This window comes from Pungitius pungitius, chromosome 8 (genome assembly GCF_949316345.1).
Source record: "Pungitius pungitius chromosome 8, fPunPun2.1, whole genome shotgun sequence".
NCBI classification, from domain to species: Eukaryota; Metazoa; Chordata; class Actinopteri; order Perciformes; family Gasterosteidae; genus Pungitius; species Pungitius pungitius.
Window position 1 is genome coordinate 19,381,887 of NC_084907.1, and position 24,530 is coordinate 19,406,416.

The window sequence follows — 24,530 nt, forward strand, 5'->3', positions numbered from 1 at the left end:
CGGGCCTCGCCGGGCTGCTGCAGCACGCAAACCCGCCGGAGCAGCGGACCCGCACGCAGCCCGCCGCACAAAACACCCAGATGGTTAGACGGCTTGCTGGCAGTCAAGCGTTACAGTTTCACTGGTGTTCAGCGAGTGGATTCCCCCCCCCCCCCCCCCCCCCCCCCCCCCGCCTGTCTCTGAAAACAGACACCTAGATGCAGAGTGTCAGTGCTGTGTGTGTGTGTGTGTGTGTGTGTGTGTGTGCAGCTAGTTAGGTTATGTGGGTGCTACGATGGAGCATAAGCTGACAAGGCAGTGCTACAGCTACACTGGATAACAAAACAGCACCTATATAAGTCCCTGGATAAATATTATTTCTAATTTGGTCGACCCCTGGGAAACCCCAGCAGATCAACCTCCGCAGCAGTCCAGCAGATGTGAGAGTTCAGGGAGGGGTAGCTGTCCCCTTTTAGCTTGGACCGTTTTAAGGCGGAGGGCTCGTGTTGTGGGTGTTTGAGGCTTTGCTGAACTCAGTGATGATGACCTCCAATTGGCCCTAATCGAGCAGACTCATTAGTGGCTGGCTCTGTTCAAAGTTTCTCCAGCCCCTCTACTTGACTGTAATCGGCCAAATGGCGGGTGCAAGGCCGAGAGAGAGAGAGAGAGAGAGCTATGCGGAAAGAGAGAGAGAGAGAGAGAGAGAATGGAGAGTAAAAGACAAACAGACCAAAACAAAGAGGGTGAGAAAAAAAAAAGATAAACAAAGGGAAAGAAAAAGAAAGAGTCTGAGATGAGGGAGTAACAGAGCCTGCTTCCTGGCAGCCTCAGCTGCGTGCACATCTGTGTGCAAAGGATCTGAGCAGACCCCCACGTGTTTGCTCAGGTCGCCTGATTGCCTTTCCTTCCTCTCTCTCTCTCTCTCTCTTTCCCACTAAAGAGCCGCTGTCCTTCCTCTCACTCCCATCACCGCCAACGCCAAGAGAGCGGGCTTACTCCAGCAGTCACAGGGAGCGAAGGCTGAACTGCACTCATGACTCGAAAAAAATTCATAAATATAAAACATTTGACACGTTGGATGAGATATCTTGGAAAGAGTTAGGTGAATTGATGTTTGTGTTGTTTTTTTTCCCAATGTGTGTGTACTTGAGCATGTGTGACTGCGCTGGAGTCTGCTGTCTGGGTACAATGGTCCAGCCCCGGGGGCCTCAGCTCCACAAAGGGGCCTTCTCTTAACACGCCGTCACAGATAGAGGCGGAGCCTGACCAAAGCATTACCACGCTCAAGGGATCACAGAGTGTCCCTTGATGCATCTGATATACCCTTGTGATTTTAATAATCAAGTACTTTTCATTAAAACGGGCGTTCAGTCTTATGCCTGTATTTTTGTGTGCAGAAGAATGACAAGAGACAAACTTAACGTACGAGGCAGTGACAGGTCTTACTTTTAGTATTAAACTTTATTTTCCTTTATTTCCTTTACTTTTGTAAGATGGAAAAATGATAAAAACGTACAGCTTAGGGACATTTCTTATGGTCAGTGTTTTTCTCTACACAATGAGTATGACATTTAAAGGACCAGTGTGGAGGATTGGGGGGCATCCAGCGGTGAGTTGCAGACTGCAACCGACCGAATACCCCTCGTTCCGGAGTGCGTCGGAGAGCCTCGGTGACCCAACGTAAAAACGTTGTCTAGCATTCTGTAGAAACATGGCGGTGCAACGTGGCGGACTCCTTGAAGGGGACCTGCTCCCTATGTAGATATAAATACTTCAATCTAAGCTAGTGAAAAAATATGTATTCTTAATTTCAGGTAGTTATACACCAATGAACACATAGCTATGGATATGGTATTCCATTTCTCCAATGATCCCCCGAAATCCTATACACTGGACCTTTTTAAATCATTGGTTTCCATGTGTCTTTGACGAAAGCTCGAAGAGGGAAAATAAATTATGGTAGCAATAATTATCACATCAACTATACCAACAATAATAGCAATCAAGCATTTATAAACACTCTATTTACGGCGTATTCTTCCATAAAAGTCCATTATTAAAATCAGGTGCTGAGCGATGTGGTGGCGTACAATCCAGCATGTGAGGGGAGCACTGGTTTGTGGGTGCTGTGGTCTGCGTCTCCCCGGAGCCTGAAGGCCTCCAGCGCTGAGGCGGTTTGTCCGTTAAGGACGGCGGCCCGTGGAGGGACAGGGTGCACGTATCTCAGAATATAACGAGATGGCTGTGAGGCGGAAAAAAAAAACAAAAAAACACAGCGTTTCTTTTTAGGACCTCTGGCGAGTCTCCCGTTACAGGGTCATGGAGAGGTGGGTACCAAAGTGACTTAGTAAAAACAAGCAAAAGGAATGACAGGCGTCTCCGTTCACTCCATTCCTGCAAAGCCTTCGGTCACCGAGGGACTAAGAAACCCCTCGTGGCATTAGCTCTTTGCGGACTTCGCTAAAGTCCTGCTTTGCAGGGTCCCATCAGTGAGCTCAGGAACGACGCGGCGTTCGGTCATCGAGTCAAACTGAAAGTGTCTCCCCTTCCGACTACTGTACACGATGAAACGGGTCTACTCAGCTTACGGCGCGACGCGGAGGCCATTTAGTGTTAATGGCGACGTGGCGGCTCCTACGGTGGTGGGGGGGGGGGGTCTGGAAAGGGGGGGGGGGCTCTCAGTGACTCAGGGGCTCGGCCCAGACCGGAGAGCGATTGGAGTGGTGGGGGTGACCGAATGAAGGGTGAATGGGCGTGGGGGTGGGCAGCATGTGTCCCGTGTGGCTGAAGGGGGGCAGGTGACCCATGTGGGTCATGTGGCTAGTAAGGCCGGGTCCACCACCGAAGGGGGAGACCTTGTCCTGCATGCACTTGGATAGCTCGTCGAAGCCGTCCCCCCCTCGCTTGTTCCTCTTGGACTTGCTGGACATCTTGCGGTTGCGTGTCTGGATGCCTTCTTTCTTCATGGTCAGGGGCCTGTTGACCTGTGGAGAACGGCACATTAGCTCAAGGCACGGCAGACAAAAAGCCTCACTGACTGTGAGTAGTAGACACGATAGGTTGGGTGCGGGTTTATTTTGCTGCCAGCTCGTAATTTAAAATGCCCCCATTAACATGCCACATACTGCACTTCCTGTTAGGAGTTACACACATTTGTTCCGCAGCACAAAATTACGGATTGCAACCTGAAATGACTGCTATTGATATTGAGCATCTGTTTTTGCATATATGGCTGCATTTAAACGGCCGAGTCCGGGGGCGTTTTGGGAGGCTTTTGTCTAATTTCAAACAGAACAGTCGTGGTCAATATGAATACATGGGGACGAGGTGCCCGGCTGGAGCTGAAAGGAGCAGCCTCAGACAAATCCTCATCAGTGTAACCGACGCCGTTCCACTGAATGACAGTCCCACCCTGCAGCCTCTCCGGGGAGTACCGCCCCCCATTGAAACAACGACGGATTAATAAAACAAGGCGACCGGTGGGATCTGCCCGACAGGGTGAGCAGGCTCCGCTTCGACACCCTCACAGTTCCTCGGCTCCTAAATCGATAGGAGCTGTCCGCCCACTTGACCAGCTAACGACAAACGCCTCCAACACACCCCCCAGCCCCCACCCCACAAAAAAAAAAACAACTGCAGTTGAGTGCAAGGATGTGGTTGATGTTGTTTGTTTCTTTTGTTGTTGTTGTTGTTGTTGTGGTTGTGGTTGCAGGCTACTCACGTTGTGCAGTTTGTAGTAAAGGCCGCAGGCGTTGCACACGGGGTCCCCGTTGCCGTTGCGCCTCCACAGCGTGGTGATGGTGGTCTGGCAGTTCGCGCAGCAGGTGCCTGCGCGCCGGGCCGCGGACTGAAGGGGGGGGGGAAGCGACAGAGAAAATGCGGCGTGAGTATGGCTGCGTCGCGTTCACACGTTGGAAAACGCTGACATCGCTCTCAATGAATAGGCGTGAATACGGTTTTTTGTGTGTGTGTGGGGGGGGTGGCGACGACAAAAAATAAGAACTTCATTCCGCCGTCAAATCAGTTGCATGTTGACCGCTGCGCCATGATTACCTTTCGTAGCGTTAATTAGCGTAAGAAGGCACGTGGGCGTCAGGTGCACGGTCCCGCAGACACTCTGTTCGTCATATTCAATGAATTTAAAATAAATATTCCCGTTATTAACAGTTTGACAAATTTGACTTTTCTAAACCACTCCATTCATCCTGATCCCGGGAATTAGGGTTACAAGTGTCCCGGTGCCCTGGCCGGCTTTGTGCTCCTGCTATCCATTGCGGATCAATTCTTCACACATAACAAGAAACATTAGCTCTACATGCGAGCAGCCTCGGGCTCTTCGCTCTGCGGGCAGCGTCCACGCATTTCCTGAAAATTATGTTCAGGTTCACTCGTCGCTATTGACCTGGAGAGCTGCTGCTACAACAATAACAACAACAACAACAACCCTGGTCCTTCTCATGCGAAATTAAACATGTAACCTAACTTTTTTTTTTTTTTTTTTTTTTAAAGAGCCATTTAATGTCGTGCCACTGCGGATCGAGAAGGACCAACAAGAGACGAACACCGATCCGTTTCTTTTTTCCAACGCCCGCCCCTCGCGGTCCGCCTGCTCGCACACAAGCGGCTCCTCTAGTGTTGTGATAATCTCTTTACAGTGTATGTCAGTCTGGACACAGTGAATGCGGCGCGCTGGTTCAAGGCGGAAACAGCCGGGAGCCCGACTTCCTTATCTGGGCCGGACAGATATCCGGATAGGAAACAACTGGATGCCCCTTTGAACACAAACTCTGAAAAACACTTGAGCTGAAAATGCAAAAAGCTACAGCAAGTATGGGCCGACCCAGTGGAAAATGTAATGGAGGTTTTTTTTTTTTAGGAGAGGGGGGGGGGACGGGGGGGGTTCACGAGGAGGAACAAAGTGGAGCACTAATAACACATGGATATAAAAAATATGTATTCTTTTTGAATAGCCAACATGTCGTTGGCGAGTTGCATTATCTGTTAACGAACAATAATGCTCATAGAGGCAATCATGATTAGCCCAGACTGAAAAAGGCTAAAGGTTGTGCCAGCATTACATTTTGTATAATGTATTCATTTAAAATCCTTGTAGGAGCGAGTAATCCATTCGTACATTATTATTATTTGTATTAGTCAGATGTAGCATGTATAATTTGTTACAGTTACACTTTTTTTCATTCTTTTAATACATTTGAAATGGCACGTGTTTATTTTTTTATTTTTTTACTTATTCTAATTAACTGAATTAGTACCAACCAATTTGAATAAAAAAAATGGCTGAGCAATAAAGGATTTAAGGAGCTAGTGTAAAATATCAACATAATATTTGCAACATTGCTTTGTGTACACCTTTTTAAAAGATGAATAATATACACAATAACAATTGAAAGCCACGAAATGAATGAATTATGTGACCCAGAAATGTGTTCACCTTCAGTGGCGTCTAAAGTGGCTGTGCAGTGGTACATCCACTACAAGAACGCTGCTTTTCATTTACTCAAGCCTGGTGTTAACTATAAAGCAGCATGGGCAATGGTATCAGTAACAGTATCAGAAGTACCAGCAATAATGATAGCGAGAACAATGCAATAGTAGCAGTATTGTAGCAGGCCATGAAGGCGGATCATCGGGGGGCGAGAGGGACCGACAATCCCAGGAAGATCATAGGGAAAATATAACTTTCCTGGAATTGTGTTGGCCCGCATCTGCTTTGTGCTCATGTGGGTGCCCTTTCCCAGTGGCGCGATGGAGTGGGGCTACTCACCAGTCTGCGTTTGGGCTTGATGAGAGGTCGGTTCTGGCCGTTCATCTTGTGGTACAGTCCGCAGGCGTTGCACAGGTAGTGTCCGGTGCCGTCTCTTCGCCACAGAGGGGTGGAGGTGGCACCGCAGTTTACACATTCACGGCCCTCTGCATAAAGTTCAGGGGGAAGAGGAGAGAAGAAATTTTATATAATTAAAAAATTCACCATCCGTCAGAAGCAACCCATACACCCGCTTGTCCGGCCCGGCGACCCGCTGCTCTGCTAGGCCGACCCTGGGATATGAAGTGAAAATCTGCCTCATGATGAGGATGAATGAATGTCCATATCAGAGTGCAAGGTGTATGCACGGCTGTCCTGGACAAAGACACCTTTATGTAAACTGATCCACGGCGGGGAGGCCAGAAACAGCCAGAACACATCCAGAAGTGTGAGAAGCGCCATCAAATTAGGACTGCATTATTTATCAGCTCAGTGGGCACCAGGAGGAAGCATGCGTGTTTGGTGGTGGTATTAAATGTGGCCGATAGTGTTGTAAAAGCTTGCACCAGTTGGCTGCCCATGAAATGGTAACTGAATGTAAACTACATAGTTTTGCTTTTCAAAAAAAAAAAAAAGCTAAAAAAAACAGCCTTTTCTAGTTATTCCCATATGCCCTCCTCCCTCTTTCAGGTTAAACTGACTTCAAACAGCCTGTTGCTAAACCGACCGATTCATTTAATTCAAGTATCCCTCTCTCCCTAGAGCATCATCTCATTATTCCTATTATAATACCAGCGACACCCACAGTCCCACCCTCGCTCTACAATGGAATCTGACCTGAGCAAAAAGCTAGGTTCCTTTTGAAATGCATCTCGCCTGCGTTTTATTTTTTTGTACCTCCCTTCTCTTCCTCTAAAGCATTTTGCAATGTTAGGCGACCACATTAAAGCGGGTGCATGATCACTTAAAATATGCCTCAGCAATGACCGATGTATTTATGTCTTATGAAATGTTTAGTGTTGAAATAAGTAGGAAAAGAGGAAGCTGTGTGTGAAAATGTATAGTAACACTGCTGAAATGTCATTGTGGCCTTTTGCACAACGATCATTGACTTTGATAGATAAGCACCTTTTTCATAATATGTGTGTCACTAATTCAGACACAGTCTGGCCAGCTTCTTTTAAAGGTCACATGTCCCATTTATTTTTGCAACAACAACTCGCATTTAATCAGATTATCAGCTGCAGCGCATTGCCCAGGTGTATTGAAAAGCACGTGCACAATGGAGGACAATATCTATAATTACACAGCCACATTTCAAGCCTGGTGTTTCTAGATTATTCATTTTCTGGTCCATTATTTTAAAGTAGCTACAACAGCTGGAGCAAAGTAGGAAAATTACAGCGACTGAGCTTGTTTTTCAAATTGATGCCAGACATTAAGTCTTAATATTACTCCGAGCACATACAGTACCAGGCTCAACATTATATTAAAAAAATGCAAAAACAATTGTGCACATGATTATTAGTGTCACCCAGTGAACTATTCTCCAAAGTTGTGCATATAGGGTGTCGTTTCATCTGCAGCGAGTCTACTGGATGTGTCGGTGTACTGGGCCAAGGCCACGCTTAAACACACAAACAGCAGGGCTTTGTCGCCTGTGCTTTGTTAGGACAACGGAGAGCTGTGGGCGGGGGTGGAGGTCGTGATTTGTTCACTTGGAGGTATACAGGATATGGCAGGAGCCAGGGCGTCGTGACTCCTTCGTTTTTTTAAGTGCAATACGGGACACATTTAAAAGAAAACAAGTCTGTGGCGCAAAGAAGAAGTCAATTCGACGGCTGAATATCGACGTCAAACGAATTAAGTTGATGGAACCTATTTTTAAATATTGTCTATTCTCTCTCAATAAATATTTAGTTTATTTTCTGTCATAAATGAATAATTGTTTAATTTAATTAGCTAATTTCTAATCCCGGGTTCCTTTCCTTTGAGGTCGCACACAGTAACATGTAATGATAGCTGATGATGAAACCTGGTAAATAGCTGGTGCAGCTTAGACTGATGAGTTTGATGAGTCGATTCCTCACTAAGGAGAAGTCTTTTTAAGTGGCAAAGAGCGCGATGGGACAAAAGATAACTCTGGAAGACATGAGGAACCGATATGGACATGAACTCTCTTTGGGACATACGAAACTACTGGAGTAACAAGTCTTGTCTAAAGTGACATCAGCAATCAACAATTAACTAAACCAAGATTATTGCAGATAATTAATAAACGAATACAGATAAATCATTAAAAAAAATAACGCATACGCAACGCTCAAATTTGGAGGGGGGCATTTATAGCATTCGACTCTATGGTGACAAACGTGTGGGGTAAACTATGGGGTGTACATGATTCACGTCTCAGCTGAATCCACCATAATAATAATAATTTCGAAAGGCTCTATCAATTTAATCTGCCATTGTATGAGTGAGAAACGCGCGTGAGACTCACCTGAGCTCGACCGAGCCTTGCTCTTGCATTTCGGCGTAAAGCTGGAAGAGGATCCACCGAGCAGGCTGCCGGGGTGGAAGAGACTGCCGCTGTACTCGTGGGGCGTATGCAGAGAGTAGCCGGGGTAGGTGGGGATCGGGTGGTGCGTCGTCGGGCCCTGGCCGTTCATCGAGGCCAAGCCTCCGCGCAGCGGACTGCAGCTCTCCATCTTCATGCCGTCCGTGAGCTGCACTTGGTACTTGATCGACTCCTTCTCGTCCATTCTGGTCGCGCTGGAGGTCGGAGAGGTAGGGCCGGGGTCCGGGGACACGTCTTTCGGAGGGGTAGGGGGAAAGCTGTAGAGGTGCGTGTTGGAGTGGGACACCGTGAGCGACGAGACCGGCGCCGTGCCGGTGCTGCTGCTGCAGGGGTAGCCGGAGCCGGCGGGGTGCAGACCGGGTTTGCTGAAGTGGCTGACCGCCCAGGCGTTGTGGTGGTGAGCCGCAGAGAGGGCCGCTTTTCCGGGGTCCAGCCAGGGAATGCCGGGGCTGTGGATGAGGTGTGGTCGGCAAACCTGGTTCCCCGTGAGACGAGCTGAAAACCGACCCCAAAAAATATATTACTTTTTTCGAAAGCCTCTTTTGATACATATATACCATACATATGTATTATCTTACCTGCTAAATACTCAGAATTAATCGATTCCGACATTTAGATCCAGAAGTAAGATAAAATCTTTTTGTTAATTTAAAATGAGATTTCCCCCCCCCTCACAATTAAAATGATTTTCAATTAAATGACAGTCTCCTCATACATACGGTCTATTTCAGATAGCATCAATAAATACCTATTTACAGCAGAAAACACAGTTAAAGTAGCTTCTCGCCAGGGCCGTTATCATCGACTGCAGCTCCCGGACTAAAGATTGTTATTAGTAAATTTGCGGGTTTTATTTTATATCCGGGAAGTGCCTCTCTCTCTTTCTCTTGCTCTCCCTCCAGAAACCCCTGCCCCAGAGAGGGGTTAAATGACATACTTCCCTTTCCTCTCGCTGTCATTTGCTAGAAATTCCTTTTATGTTGGTGAATTGGCCCATGAAGTCAAGATGGATTTTTTTTTCTTCTTGTATAAATAGTCCACAAAACAGTTTTGCGTGTTAAATGAACAGAGAACCCAGAGAGCCACACACAAACTAATACACACGAAAAATAAATGTAATATAAAAAGCTCCCGTGTATGGAACATATTGTCCCAAGTGTAAACAACTACAGCAACAAATCAAATGTAGGCTACACTTTTTTTTTCTTCCCAATTTCCCCTCACACTCCTCCGTTGAAAAGGCCACTACTTGCGCGCATCTTACCGTGCGCTTGGCTGTACGTGACCCTTGCCCGGGAGTTGGCGTAGTAAGGGTTCCCTTGAGAGTCCAAGTGGTTGAGAAACATGTCAACTTCGTCCTGGGGCAGTAAAGGCGCCATGGGCTCCATGTAGTTGTGGCTCAGACTGTGGTGGTGAGAGTCCGGGTGCTGGCCGTTCAGCACTGCGTGATGATGCGCCATCCACCGAGACTGATCGGCTGCTGCGACCTCCATGGTCCTTTCCTCCGAAGGACTCTCTCCCTCTCTCTCTGTGTGTGCTGGGAAACTTTTACGCGGTGTTTGCCTCCCAGTGGAAGTTAAATCCTGCTCACAATATAGCTCCTGAGATGTGAAAGTCTCGGCTGTATTTATTGATACGTTAGAAATAGAATCCTCAAATAACCCGGTCTCCGTTCTCCTCCGTTTAACCTGCAATGAGACGTAAACAAAATGTTAATTTAGTCGAATAAACACAGTGGAAGATACATCTCTCCTTCAGTGCGAGGAAGAGGCATCAGTTACAGAAATGTATATATACATATAGTCTCATCTAATCCTAGCAGTTGACACGTAGACTTTGCACATTTTCAGATCGTAATGATTAAAGGTATACACAGAAAGAAAAAAAAGCTATCTCATTCTCAAAGCAGCACATCCAGTCCCTGTAGAAAGTTTAAAACAATACACATCTTTCCTCTTGATACCTGTTGCAATTCCGATCAGCTGACTCCGAATGCAGCTTGTGTAAACCTCTTGATCCATGCAGCGCTCGGGCTCATTAACGAGATGTGGCGCAGACTGATGCGGCTGGCGCCAGTAAATTCCCATATCAAGCCACGCGGGGCGGGGCTTCGGTCTGAGCCAATGACAACCAGCCCTGCCACAATTGGCTCGCTGCATCACGGCTCTGCTCTCCTTTCAATTTCCATTCCCCCGCACCGACAAAAACTAAAAGACTTATCAATCAGCAGTGTAATTTCTCGGGGGTCTTTCTCTCTCATGAAGATCACACTGAATGAGCAATCGGTCCCTGATAATCTGCTTTTTTTAGCCGGTAGTTATAAGCCGAAAGACAGACATCCAACATAAGTGGGGAATTCACTCTGCACAATATATGGCTTATATGCCTATTATAATGGTATAGAAAGCGTAATCTGCTGTAAATCTCCTTCATAAAATAGAAATAATTTCTGAGACATTTTCAAGTCTTTTAAGTGATGCTAAGATGTCCCACTTCTGATTGAACCTCGCATCACTGACAATAAGTCTAGGTTTTGCTTTTGTTCGAAACTGCTGTTAACGTAAATATATTATTTTAGCACCTCTAAAAACAACACGGGAGGAGTCGATTTATTACCACCAATTTGGGCCCCATTGTTGGGAGTGCCTAATTGTCTTTAATTAGTAGCAGGGCATTCCTCTTGCGACAACAGTGGTTTTTGTCTTGGGGACAGAGCAATCAAACACTGCAGTTTGCATACGAATGGCGCCTCTTTCTCACTTGGCGGAACCAGGGATGGGCGCAAGGCCTCGCCTATATGGAAACCAGTCGGTGACCATCAGCGTCTCTTAACGCCGTCAGTTAGAACTGAACGATGCAAATCAGAACAGAAATCAAACAATAGAGGGTCGTTTCATATCGGTATTATCGACCTCATTATAATTTGCCGCCCTTATATACTTTCTGCCTGTGTCGATGAAGGGGAAAAAAAATACATGGTTAAGAGCGTTTAGGCTAAATAAAATACAATCAAAAAACTTCCTCCCATTGTAGAACAAGCGCACAAATCCATGCATGTGCCCACGAAGATACAGGCCTACTAACAATTTGAGTGTGCGTGTGTCTGTTTGTGATTGACAAGGAATAATTGGAGGGAGCGACTGGTCCGCCAGACTGACGCCTGGACTTGACGTCACAGAATCACGGGGGGGGGGGGGTGTGAAGGGGGGTGTCACGTGAAGCTTGTGGTACCTGAAAAAAAAAAAATTCTCCGAGCAAAATACCCCTCATAGCCACAACCCTGATGGAACGGTATCCACGATCCAGGTCATTAGGACCACAATATGCTCTGATCCGCTGCTATACCTGCTGTGTAAACGTGTGTGTGTGCGTGTGTGTGTGTCAGTCGTCAGTCGGTAAATCAGTGGCATGCTGCCAGAGGCAATGAGTTGACGAGCTCAGCCCTTTGAGCTTGTCAACTCCTAAAATCAACAAATTAGTGCATGTTGGGCCACAGAGGGCCCTGCTACCTGAATAACTGACATTCCAGTGAAAAGTTGGCAGGTGCAGTGAGAACTTACTTTTTTTTTGTATAGTTAGTCATTGTTTTCATGCGAAGATGGACGATCGAAACACAAAGTGTGTGTGTGTGTTAAAAAAAATTATATTGCTATTTCATGTTTCTATCAAATACATGCTGTGCTTGAACCCGAGGCAACAACGACTCCCTCTGTTCAAGTATGCATGAACGAGCGATGTTCTTGTTCTTGAGATTAATAATGCCCCCCTCCTTCCCTACTCCTCAGCACTGTAACACGTTACTGTAACCTGCAGTGGCCGTGGGCTGGGTTGGCTGAGTTGTGGGTCTGTCTAAGGCTGCTGCAGCAGCGTACACACGCCCATTGCCCGTTTACACGTTTGCACAATGGATTACTCAGCAGGATTTAGCCTTCAGTAATTTATACCTTCATTAATCCCATTTGTATCTGTGCTGGAACAAAAGACGGTAGACGGTGAGGAAGGGTTAGTGGGGGAGGAGGGGGGGGGGGGGGGTTGGCTCTTTGCTCTCCCTCTGTCGTTCTCAAGGACACAGCAGTATTGTTTCACCCTACATCCCGGGCTGGAGAATACTATCCCTCCGCAGCACCCCCTGCGCCGCACAAGGGCCGTGTGTGCAACGAACGGTGTCGCATGTGCAGACCCAGTGGCTAATGAACAACGAGATTATCATTCCGATCCGTGCTACTATTAAATGGGATTGGCTTTATCTACCTGTTTGTTCCCATTGGGCACGGTCATCCATCATTATCCAGAGCGGAGGTGTGTGACTGTGCGAACGTGTGGGTGTTTGAGGTGTGTGTGCTGGGGGGGGGGGGGGGGGTAGAGGGGGGGGGGGGTGGGGGGGTGGGCAGGGGGGTGTGAAGAGCCACAGTGGTGCTTGTGAAGATAAGCAGAGCCAGGGAGGAGAGAATGACACAAACCAGCTGAAGCATCATTGTCCCCTTTACTCACGGCTAATTAGATCGAGCCAGGGCACTAAGGGGTGGGGGGGGGGGGGCTTTATGGACACAAGCACAGACACAGGGGCCATATAACTGATGGCCGAGGGGCCTGGACGAGTTTGAGCGGAGAATAATAACGTTTCAGAATAGGGCAGGACACGACGCATGCACTTAACAAAAGGGGGGGGGGGGGGGGGATGATACCCTTACTTTTTGTGTGTGTATGTTGATCAATCAAACTATCAGAGGTGCAGCTCCACAACAACTGTGTTTCAATGTGATCAGTCATACTTATTCAGTCCAGAGGTTGCTTTCTTGCACACAGCCTGTTTCCAATACCGGCGCTTCAGAGAGTTACTTTCTCTTTTTTTGTCCTCCCCCGGATCAGTATCTTGCACACGTCGCCCTATGGTTAAATAGAGGGAGCGGGAGGCTTGTTGTAAAAGGTGCCACACATAGTGTGCAGCTCCTGCACGGGAGACCCCCGCCCGCCCCTGTCTCTGCCCCAGCATTGTGAGGATGTGATTGCTCTCTCTGCTGATGAAAGATGAGTGCTCAAGTCATTATGCATTTTAAAGCGTGACAATCCAATGCCTTTGTGGTGCCTAACATCGTGCTGATGATACAGTAATCCATTTCGGGATCGAGTGTATTTCTTCTTTTATTTTGGCCTGCAGGAATATCACCTTGCCCGCAGCAAAACGAAGTGGGCAACAACAGAATTAATTATCGTTCGTATTTACGACTTGTATGCAATATTATTATTAATGTTAATTATCAATGTGGGCTTTTTCTCTTTTTTACTACCCACTCGTTTATAAAAATAATTTAGATACTTTATAATGTAAAAAAAAAAGATTGAAAGAAAGATGATGTCTGTAAAAAATTAGCTAACAACGAGTCTTTCTGTCTACATTCTTTCCACGTTTAATCCAATTCTAACGTTTTCTTCTCAGACGTTCTGGAGGTTAACGTCCCACCGCTGAATGTGAAGGTAATGAAGCTGCAATCGGGGTCTTTGAACAAAGTATGAAAGTACAATCTTGCTGAAGAAAAATAAGCTATTGTTTTTTTTTTTGCAACAGAACACGATGGATGTCTTTTATTTTCATTTCTCACACTTTTACAGCCTCTATACATAAGTATATATTGTCGTAAATATTTCGCGATTTAAGTATACAAATAAATATATTTTCCAAACAGGAGAACAAAATATGGCAAATTAAAACAAACAAAAAGTATTGGTCATTCACTCACCGTGTCAGTTTTAGGTGAGCGGATCGGTTGCGCTTTCTGAGACAAACCACAGAAAGTGGGTCCATCCGATTCACTCCCACGTCACATGCACGGAATAAACCCGACGACGAAAGGTGTGCAGCCGAGCCCTGCTGCTATTCGTTTTTATTCAAGACGCCGTCGAGACAACATGGACCAACCGGGGGGGCCTGGAGCCGCTGCTCGCTTGTCTGATCACCCGGCGGAGAGCGCTGTGTCCGCGCACGCGCGTATGTGTGTGTGTGTGTGCGTGCGATCCGTCCCTCCCTCCCTCCTCTCCTCTCTCGCTGTATCCGAACCTCTGTGAATATGAGCAAAAAAACTTCAGTGGCCGTATGAGCAACAGCAACGTAATGGCACGTCAGCCCTTCTTCCGGGGGCCGCTCAGACAGACAGACAGAGGCTGGCAGCAGTGTACCTGAGCTCCCAGGAGGGGATCGATAGCGGTGAGCTGGCCCCTCACTCAGGATCCCGCGCGTTTGATCGTTTTATCTGAAGGACCCCAGGTCCGATGTGCGCGCGGGCGTAAGAACAATAGGCGGTTTCACTTCTGTAGTGATAATGCAACTCTACTAAATGCATTTGGGTGAGGACTCCCTGGTCCCCCCCCCCCCCCCACCCCCCCACACCTGTCTCAGCAGCAACATAACAATCTCTGTGAGTTTGGAACGGGGAAAGGAGCAAGGCTACGTGTTTTTAATTAAAAAAAACTGCTGTCACATAAACAAACTGGTTGTAATTGACTTATTGAGATTCTGCTTCATGACTCGACACCCCCCCCCCCCTCTCTCCCATCCTGACCCGTTAAATAGTGCTAAGGAAGAAAGATGCCCCCCCACCACACCCTCATGCCCTCCTCCTTTTTTTTGTGTGTGCTTTAAATCCCACAGAGTAACAACAACTTTGTAAAACATGCAAAGCCCCTAAAATCTCCTGCACGCGACCCAGGCTCGTGCTCGGCGCTGGAGCCGGGCAGGTGCAAGGGGCGCGAGGACTTCTGCAACTCGGGGCTGGTGCTCCCCCGAGTGCAGAGCCATGCACACAAGAAAGAAGGGAGCAGGGGGGGGCGGGGGGGGGGAGACACGTGAAGTCTGACTGAATAAATAACATTTGTTTCAATGTTCAAAATCACCAGAGCAAAGATGCAAGAGCTGCAAAAATCCAGTTTTGGCTCAATGGGCTTCTACAGAAATATAACGTTGTTATATGAATGAAGTGCCGAAAGGTCTCTCGAAATGTTTGATTCATAACACCCGCGAAGCTTTAAAAATAGGAAAATATCTTTTTTTTAACGTTTGTGTGTATATTTTTTGCATCTGTAACGTATAATATAATATATATTCTTTGAAAAATAGGTTAACTTGTTGGGGGGTATATTTATGAGCTACATTTTTTAATCGGCACGTGTAGACTGTCTATAAATCCATATTGATGAACTGATGATTAAAAAAAACAATAGCCTATATTTGATATAGGTTAGCCTATATTACGCCTTTTAACCAAATCCAATTAAATCATTTAAAATGGTGACAATAGCGTCTTCCAGTCCACAACATTTCACCAGAGCTGTCAATCAAGTTAAAAGCAGATGGTTAAGTAGAGAAATAAGTTTGTACAAAATCAACTATTTCGTCACTGTCACGAAATAATTAGCTCTTGCAATGATACCACCACATGTTGGCTTATCGTTATTATTACACGATGACTGATTACCTGTATAAATAATCGACTTCACGACATTACAGCCTAATGTTATATTTGTGTATACCTGCACTCTTAATCAATCTTATGCATGTTCTGCACGAGACGTGTATGCGCCTGTATGTGTGTGTGTGTGTGGGCGCGCGCGTGGTTGTGTACGGTTTTCGACAGAGACGATATTATATGCACATTGCATTAGATGCCAAGGCCCTTCTCCTTCTGATTATTACCAGGGGTAATATTTCATCGGCACCACGCAATCTTTGTTCACTGTGAAGATAATAAATGGCCTAATCGTTATCAGCAAACTGCTGGGGGTGTCAGCACCGACCGAGGCTGCAAGCGGGGTCCAAAGTGCTGCTGAATAAATTGGTGTTCCTTATCTCTCACTCCCAGATTATCGCCGCCTTTTCAAACTTGCACAACAAATACATTCAATGCATCTAATGCATCATTTGTGTGCGCGCGAGTGTGTGTGTGTGTGTGCGTTTGGGGAAGGAGGGGGCTTCTGGTTGATAGAGACAGATAGGCGAAAATATATTTAGGCGTATAGCAGCGGTACAGGCAATATAGGGGGGGGGGGGGGTTATTGGCGAGACCATTGGTACACACTCCACTTTACATATCAATACAAGCCGTATTAATCACACATCAATCTGATATGATGCCTATCTGTCTGATTAGTCCCATTACTGCTCGAGTATATATATATATATATTTTTTATATATATTGTATATTTTTATATTAAGTTACATGTTCAGTTTTTACAAATTAAGACGATTTCGTAACAATTTGTGTAGGTTACACAAGTATGATTTTGATATCTTTAGGCTATCTTTAGATAGCAGAATAAACAAAAAAGATAACGCGATGAGCTCAGTTTCCAGTGATTCCCTCCTAATAACTGACGTGGGGACATTATATTCAGTTGCACAACAAACTAAGCCGCAGAAAGTGCGCCGTTGTTTTTCCCAAACGTGGCTGCCTGGTCAGTCCTCTCCAGAGAAAACGGTCCCCACATCAGGCCACGCGTGGTCTTTAAAATAACCTGCCGTGGCGTTTGGTTCTCTATAATTTGGGAAAAGGATGACCTGCGATGCTGTATAATCGACGTCAGCGACTCTAGTTTAAAATAAAGAGACATTGTTGTTGTTCTCGACTGACCTTTTCCTATGTATTCCTATCTTCGAATTTAATTTATAATTTCAACATGAAAAATAATAAGAACACTGTTGGCCAAACGTGGCAAAGAAACGTGCGTCTATAATGCAGTATTTATGAGTGACACAAAAAAGTAACATTTTCCAGTATACACACACGCACACACACGCACACACACACACACACACACACACACACACACTCACTCCCCTTTTAATACCACGGCATCTCCACCGGCCCCGGTGCTCTGATGGTCTCCAAGACAACCGAGATAACGCTGCCGCAGTTTTCCATATCGGTCGCGGAGTCTATTATAGCTCGGGATTAGCTCTCTTTCCGAAAAGGTCATACTCAAAGTCACCAAACCTGCACCCTTTTTCCAACCCGTATGGACCCGGCATGAAGGCACATTTATAAACATGCATGTGCCATTTCATTTAATGCTATTAGACTAATTGCACTGCGCATTTCCATGCGCTGAAAACACTAGTGATATAAACCAAGAGTCCTCTGAGCAGATAGAGAATCCCGGTCTGCACAGCTCTGAGGCGAGGACTTTCACACTGCGGGACAGAACCGCAGTCAAGTCACACAGGAGAGCATGCGCTGTTATATAGCGACCCCTGGCGAGAGAGGGGTGCAGCATCCCTACAAGAGTCCTCTATGTGTGTGTGTGTGTGTGTGTGTATTTGCACAAGTAACTCTGAGGTTTTGAGCAAGAAATACATTATGATAATCAAGCAGCCTAGGGGGGGCGGGGGGGAGACTATTGCACAGCTGGAATTTTGCAGCTGGGATTCCTAGTGGCTGGACAGGAAGTTGGAGGAGCTCCGACAGGAAGTGTGTTCTCAGGGAGGGCCAGCACCGGGGAGAGAGAGAGAGAGAGAGAGAGAGAGAGAGAGAGAGAGAGAGAGAGAGAGAGAGAGAGAGAGAGAGAAAGAGAGATGTTTCCTGTATAGACGCCTCGCTTATTTCGTCCGCCCCACCCCTCCCCCTTCACACCCAACATGAGCAGCTACCAGTATGCAAATGGTTTTAGTGCTATCTTCCTGTGCTCACATAATGAAAATGCAGGAATGCTATTAGAGGAAAGCGGTAAGCCAGGAGAGTCGACCGCGTACGCCGGGTAGGATTGTGCCACAGGATGCACATGTCACCATATGAAGTGAAACTTCCTGCCCATCAAAGCAGTCGCTGCCAAATGAATGGACTCGCATTCAGCCGCCCACAACAGTGGTGATCATGGAAATAAGGCAAGACAAATTGGTGGAGGAGGAGAGGAGGAGAGAGCAAGTGGCGAGATTCTAGGTAGAGATGTGATGGAGCGATACGTGGATTGCAAGAGGAAAAATCTCTTTGTCTCTCCTGAGCTCAGTGGACAATCAAAGTTTCCTATCTGCTCTGGAGTAGGGGAAATTGGCTGCCCTGGGAAGGCGAAGGCCACTCTCACAGCCAATGGGAAGTGCCCCTGTCACTCTAATCAGGACCGATAGAGAAAGTAGGAAACGCGACCGCGCGCGTCCGTGCACACGCTCACACGCTCACACGACAGTGCTTTTTAACAGAGAACAGCTTTGTCTCACTTGCCTCGGCGGCATCCGAGACGATGCAAAGTCTGAAGTAGAGTCAGACCTTCATTTGCCGCTCATCCCCATGCGCGGAGGGACACGCATGGGCCACGCGGGTACGTTTTTTTCTTGGCAAAACTTGCCCTGATAGGCATGACCATCGGTGCTTTGATGGAGCGCCATGTGGCAGAGATCAGTGGGTCTTAGTGGGAGCTGTGGACAGTTGCACACAAGGGCGGCAGGGGAAGAGGATTACTGTCTCATCGATACAAATCCACACAGAGAGGGAGGTTGACATCAACATGCACACAGATACAGACACAGCACAGGGGCTTTGGGGCAGAAGTGTGCACGGTGTAAACATCTGCACGAGAGGAGGAGGACCTCTGTGGACTTTGATGCTCGCCCTTTTTTGAGCCGTCCATCTTCCGCGCTCTCTCCCCCCCCCCCGTCCCCGCCCCCTCCGTGCCCAGGCAAGAATGCGTCTCTCGGCACCCGGGGCCCAAGCCTCTGTTTGAAGTCCCATCTCCGTCTCTGCGCGTCCGACACCGTCCTTCCCTTCCTCGACCTTTCAGTCCGCCTGATCTGTCAGCCCGCGCTCCGCCCCGTCCGCCGCAGCTGCGACGGGGGCCGACAGACGCCCTCATTGTCCTTCTCGTCCTCGGCCTCGCGCTCGTGCACACGGCCCCCGATCACACCTGCCACCTGCACGGGGACGCAGGGCCCCCGGGGACCCCGGCCGCGGGGGGCTTTCATCCATCCCTCACCTCGCCCTTCACAGCCTCTCATCCCCTCATCCCGGCACCCTGTCACTGAGGAATGGCCGGTGCAGAGGGCCGGGCCAGAGTGGGACACAAGAGCTGCTGTTGTGAGGACGTGTGTTTTAAGCAGAGCCAGAGGGAATGAGTGCAGGTGAGGCGAGTTTGAGGGAGAGTTTTTGGAGTTTGGATTCAAGTCATATTTCTCGTTTTTGATGACATCCTTTTATGGCTTTGACTGAAATCGAATGAATGTGTATTGTGAGGAACATGGACCTAGTGTGCGTCTGCGTGTGTGTGTGTGTGTGTGTGTGTGTGTGTGTGTGTGTGTGTGTGCATAATAACATACTGACAGTGAGGGTGGTGGCTCTGTCTCAGTGATTTATGAGAGTGTGCTGTGAAGGGTCTTCTGAGCAGGATATTGTTCCCTGACTGGTGACTTCTGCCTCTCTCTTTTTGTGTGTGTGTGTGTGTATCAGAGCAAGAAAGATAAAGAGGCAGAGTACTGCAGGTGAGCCCTCAATGTAATCAATCACCACCACGTCACAAGGCCCGGGGTTTGTGTTTGTGGATTACCCCCTTCTACTGATATGTAGTTTGACTCCACATTTTTTTTTTTTTGCATCTTCATTATTTTTCAGGCAGATAAAGACAGAACACACTCTGCATCTTTACTTTAGTTCAGGAAAGGAAGATAATAATCAACTCCATGCTTGAAGGTTGGGGCGGTGGGAGGGGGGGGGGCACAAAAGCTCAAACACATGGCCCAACACGTCCACCATCCTGCACAAACCCCTTCCATCCAGCTCAAACAAACACACACACACACACACACACACACACACACACACACACACACACACACACACACACACACTCACACACGGTTTGCCACATCAGGATACAGTACTGCACATGAATTCCGGTTCAAACAGTATTCTGCTCGGCTTACGCTAACAGATAAACCGCAGTTCTGCTGCGACCGGTAATCACATCCTGGGCCCGAGGGTAGAGCTGGAACCGAAAGGACTGAAAGGCCAATCAACCAAACAACAAACCCACACGAGACAATGCCGTGTGTCAAGGATGTAACATGGAAGCATCGGTGAAACAGGGACCTCGTTCGGTGACGATCTTCACGATGGCAGCAGTGTGATACTTGCTAGCAGCATTGTTTTACCATCAAATGCACAAGACACATAGAAGAAGAATATGAAGCATTTGTCAAGAGACTCGGGCCCAATCCCGATGTCCGCCCTGAACCCCCGGTGCCTGAGAGAGACTGCGAGGGCTTTAAATGGTACATAAACACGAATGGGACAGCGCTTTTTGCCCCATATCACGTCACCGTGACAACGCCCTAAAGTATGATTTACATTGAGGGTTTTTATTTCATGGGGAGATTGTCTTCCTCTCTCTTCCCCATAATATGGAAGGTAACTTTACATCATTTTTTACTGTTTTCATCAAAATAGCTTAAGTAAATAGTTGGTGAATAAAATGTATAAATATCAACAGATTTTGTATATTTTTTTCCCCACCCATAATCCTAAATGTTTTAAATGTATGCATTTTTATATAACAGTCTCAACACACATTTGCCGTGCTCTTTGTTTACCTATTCTTAGGTCTCCACGCATTCACTGGTTATCCAGATTTTAACGAACATTACAATGACTTGTGGGTAATTCCCTTTACGGCTAACTCAGCATCCAACGTTGACTTGCAGAAAGGGCTCAAAATGTCTGCCAGAGAGCCGTCAAACACTCAACGGTGTGACAGCGGGACGGAACTAAATCCTCAGTGAGCGGGAGCGTAGCCCGAAATGGTTGGAGATTGGGCCTCGACTAAAGCTGATGAAGAAAGAACGAACCAGATAAACCACTCCTGCTGAAAGATAACTTGCTGAATTTAGCAGAATAGTCCTTTACTTCATTTGGTCTAATGTTCTTAGCTTCCTTTAATTCACATATTTCATGTGTTTTTTCAGATTAATGGATCAAATTAGCTTAAATGCACAGAAAAGCTGAGATATTTTGTTGGATGTGTTTTTTTTTGGTCCAAAAAAATTATCGGTGTATTCGGGGACACAAAGTCAAATTAGTTCAAATTAGGGCCGGGACTCGGTTAAAATATTAATCTAATTAATTAGAGGCTTTGTAATTAATTAATCAAAATTAATCGCATTTTAATTGCATAAATATTTGACCTGAGAACAGTGAGAAGTAATTTTTTTCACATGGATTTTTATTTTTGTTCAACCAAATCCAGCAGACAAGTGTAGAAATAGCATATTTAGAAATATAGTACTTTCAGAAATTCAGGTAGCCTATAGGTAAGTAGACCTTCTGTAAACTAGGTTTTTTTAAGTAGACCAATACTTTCAAGTACATAAAAAATGTTTAATGTGTTATTTTTTGTGTAATTAATTCATCTTAATTCACATTGTAATTAATTAATCGTAATTAACGCGCTAAAGTCCTGGCCCTATTTTTAAATTAAACAAACAGTGTCTCTAGTGGAATCAAAGCTGACCTTCCTGATCCACATTTGGGATTTGATTCTCTCTCCTCAAGGTGCCGTGTGTCAAACGTGTTTATTTCAGTTCAAACCTGCTCTCTCAGAAGGAGGGTTTGGTTGCAGTCAGGGCTTCAAACTGTAAACTTCGAAACAGTTTAGTAAACAATCCCAAGGTCTAATATGAGAAACTGACACAACGAGGCATGTGCTTGAATAGCACAAGGGAACAACTGAAGGGCTGCAGGCTCCAACCTGCTGTCTGAGGTTGTGGGTTCATGCCCCTTCATGCAGACATCACTTCTGCTTTGAAAGAGTTTTGAGGTTTGAGTAGCAGGTTAAATACAAGAATCAAAATTTTAATTTGTGCATGGTGAGGTAGTGCAGCACAAGAGCTGAGGAGCTACTGTCCTTACCCTGTAGGTTGTGGGTTCAAGCCCAGTCTTGGGTTTGAGCCTTTGGCTTGAGTAGCAATCTCAAGGTTAAATACAACAAACAAAGGGTTGGTTAGTGTGTGGTGAAGTAGCACAGCAGAAGAGCTGCTGCCACAAGCCTGCACTACACTTGAAGGTTGTGGGTTCAGGCCCAGATGTGGAAATAGCATTTAAAAGAGTTTTAAAGTTTAACTCACATGCTCAAGGTTAAATAGGAAAATCAAAGCTGCCAAATTGTGACCAGGACTGGTGGTGTAAGGGTGAGTGCAGGGGCCAAAACCCTCTGTAAGCACTAGCGGGTTCAAATCCCACTGCTGCCAAGTCTTGAGCGCACTACTGCGGAGGGAGTTGTGGGGGCATTGTCCCCACTGGTTGTTTCAGAGAAGTGGACCCTGGGGGTTATGCAGAAACACAAGGCGCGTTCACTTGAGTTATGATGGCATTGTCAAGAATGATGAAGAATCTTTTGAATGATGAATTGACTAAATTGGATGTTAATTGCTAATTAAGCTTTTATCACTTATTAGCCATGCTACATAGCCTATAGGGTTCCACCTTTTTGACGGGAGAGAAGGCCGGATGAGTCAGTAAAGATGAGCAGATGTGTCTCATTCAGTGGTCACACTGACATGAAACTTATTACAGCCTCTGAGGGCATTTTTCAAGACAATCACATGTTTGTCTACTTCAGGGCATCCTGTGGACAACCTTAAACTGACAGTCTGGCACAGGGTGTAGATTTGTTTACCCTTTTTAGTGCATCCACCCTCCAATTCTCTGTTACATTCAAATTCAACCCACTTGTGCCTTTACCAATGCAGGAAGGATGAATAGCATGGTTGATCCTCCAAGATGCACCAATCCGTCTCTGGGGCAATATCCCATTATGATTTTTTATAAATGTCAGTTACCCAAAACTAAAAAAGGATTTAGGAAGAGCCACCATGTCCCTTCAGGGTTGAACCCAGATAAGGTTTAAAGTACAGAAATTTGGGGCATTTGGCATTAGTGACAGGGACGTGTAGGTTCCTCCATCTAAGATCATTCCAGTCATGTCATGGGAAAAAATATATTGTGAAAAAAGTCAAATATGTAGGGTCAATATATATATAATATATATTAAAATAATTTAAATGACTTAAACAGACAGTTTTTTAACTGTGTGACAGATTTTTAAATTATGTCATTTCAAGGAACAATTAACACAATAACATATTGATGGAGCAAATAATAGATCAGATAGTTTGGAAATTAGCGGAATTGCAAACATGGGGCTGCTGCTGGTAGAGATGTTGGCCTATATTTGAGATTACGTACAAACATGTTTATTTAACACCACAATGAAAAGTGTAGACAATGAAAACACAGAACTTGATTGAAAACAAATTGAATGCTTACTGTAATCTTTCCTTGGAACCTTTTCTGGAATGTTGTATAACCCCCACAATATTAACAATTTGATAAATATAGTCCCAATATCCTGATGAGACTTGTCAACCTGCATTTGTATTACTGAGAATCTCCATGATAGTGTGGATCCGAGGGAAAGGGAGCAGGCCAGAAATGTTTTTCAGCCCAGCAATTAATTCTACAAAAGCTCTCAAATCGACTAATTTTGAATGAATTGTCAGTCCAACACCCCAACTCACAGGGAGGTGGACGCCTGTAACCAGCAGCTGGAGAATGAGAATCTCGCCACCGCAAAAGCTCCACTGGTGTACAAACACGCAACAAAAACGCCATTGTGTGGCCTTTCACCAGCACCGAGCATCAGCGCTAACAGACATTGTCTTTGCCTTCCCCCTGCTGTGTATTTTCAGAATGATTATTGTATGGCACATACAATATGTTCACGTTATCATTGTGAGGGGAACGGGGCGCGTTTATTATGTAGCAGGAAGCGAGTGACCTGCCGGGACCTGTGGTGACCTCAGAGGGAAAGCAGTGACCTCAGACTGACCCTTGCGTTCGTCCTGGGCTCCGAATTTGATTCGAGGCATGTCGGCTCCTCCGAGCCGTGTGGAGGGAGGAGAGGGCGACGCGGGGATTGTACCGAAAACAAGGAAGGCAACAATGTGCTGGAAATTCCCTCCGAGAGGCACCAGTCATGTTGCATGTACTGCCAGGTGACATTTTCCTCTGCAGGCCATTAAATGTCAGGGTCCAAAAACGCAGTGTAGCTTTTGAACAGAAGAAAGCCGGCACTATTTTTAAATGGCGGTTTTTGATACAGATACGCCCTCTTTTGATTAACCAATGGTACTGCTTGCACAAATAACCGATGAACCAGAAAACCCCCGTTTCCATCTTATT

The 24,530-nt window shown here is 46.2% G+C and overlaps 1 protein-coding gene across 3 annotated transcripts; it reads right to left on the minus strand.

Annotated features, from left to right (window-relative positions):
• Positions 1–1,421: 1,421 nt before the first annotated feature.
• gata2a (GATA binding protein 2a) lies at positions 1,422–14,237 on the minus strand. 3 transcript variants are annotated; one of them, XM_062564088.1, is made up of 6 exons: positions 14,060–14,237; positions 9,586–10,009; positions 8,244–8,816; positions 5,765–5,910; positions 3,701–3,826; positions 1,422–2,963 (listed from the first exon to the last, which is right to left on the minus strand). In XM_062564088.1, the coding sequence occupies exons 2-6, from the start codon at positions 9,812–9,814 to the stop codon at positions 2,658–2,660; spliced, it is 1,380 nt and encodes a 459-aa protein (XP_062420072.1). In that variant the 5' UTR covers positions 9,815–10,009; positions 14,060–14,237; the 3' UTR covers positions 1,422–2,657. The 3 variants fall into 3 exon arrangements, with proteins under 3 accessions (XP_062420072.1, XP_037304321.2, XP_062420073.1); XM_037448424.2 differs by lacking the exon at positions 14,060–14,237 and adding an exon at positions 10,285–10,372; XM_062564089.1 differs by lacking the exons at positions 9,586–10,009; positions 14,060–14,237 and adding an exon at positions 8,900–9,057.
• Positions 14,238–24,530: the final 10,293 nt, after the last annotated feature.

What these genes read in the sequence shown, in the direction of transcription:
- gata2a (XM_062564088.1), bottom strand. Translation starts at nt 9,814, where the DNA reads ATGGAGGTCGCAGCAGCCGATCAGTCTCGGTGGATGGCGCATCATCAC. An exon ending in CAAGGCTCGGTCGAGCTCAG is followed by an intron (nt 5,911 to 8,243) that starts GTGAGTCTCACG and finishes AACTTTATGCAG; the next exon opens with AGGGCCGTGAATGTGTAAAC. An exon ending in TTTACTACAAACTGCACAAC is followed by an intron (nt 2,964 to 3,700) that starts GTGAGTAGCCTG and finishes CGTTCTCCACAG; the next exon opens with GTCAACAGGCCCCTGACCAT.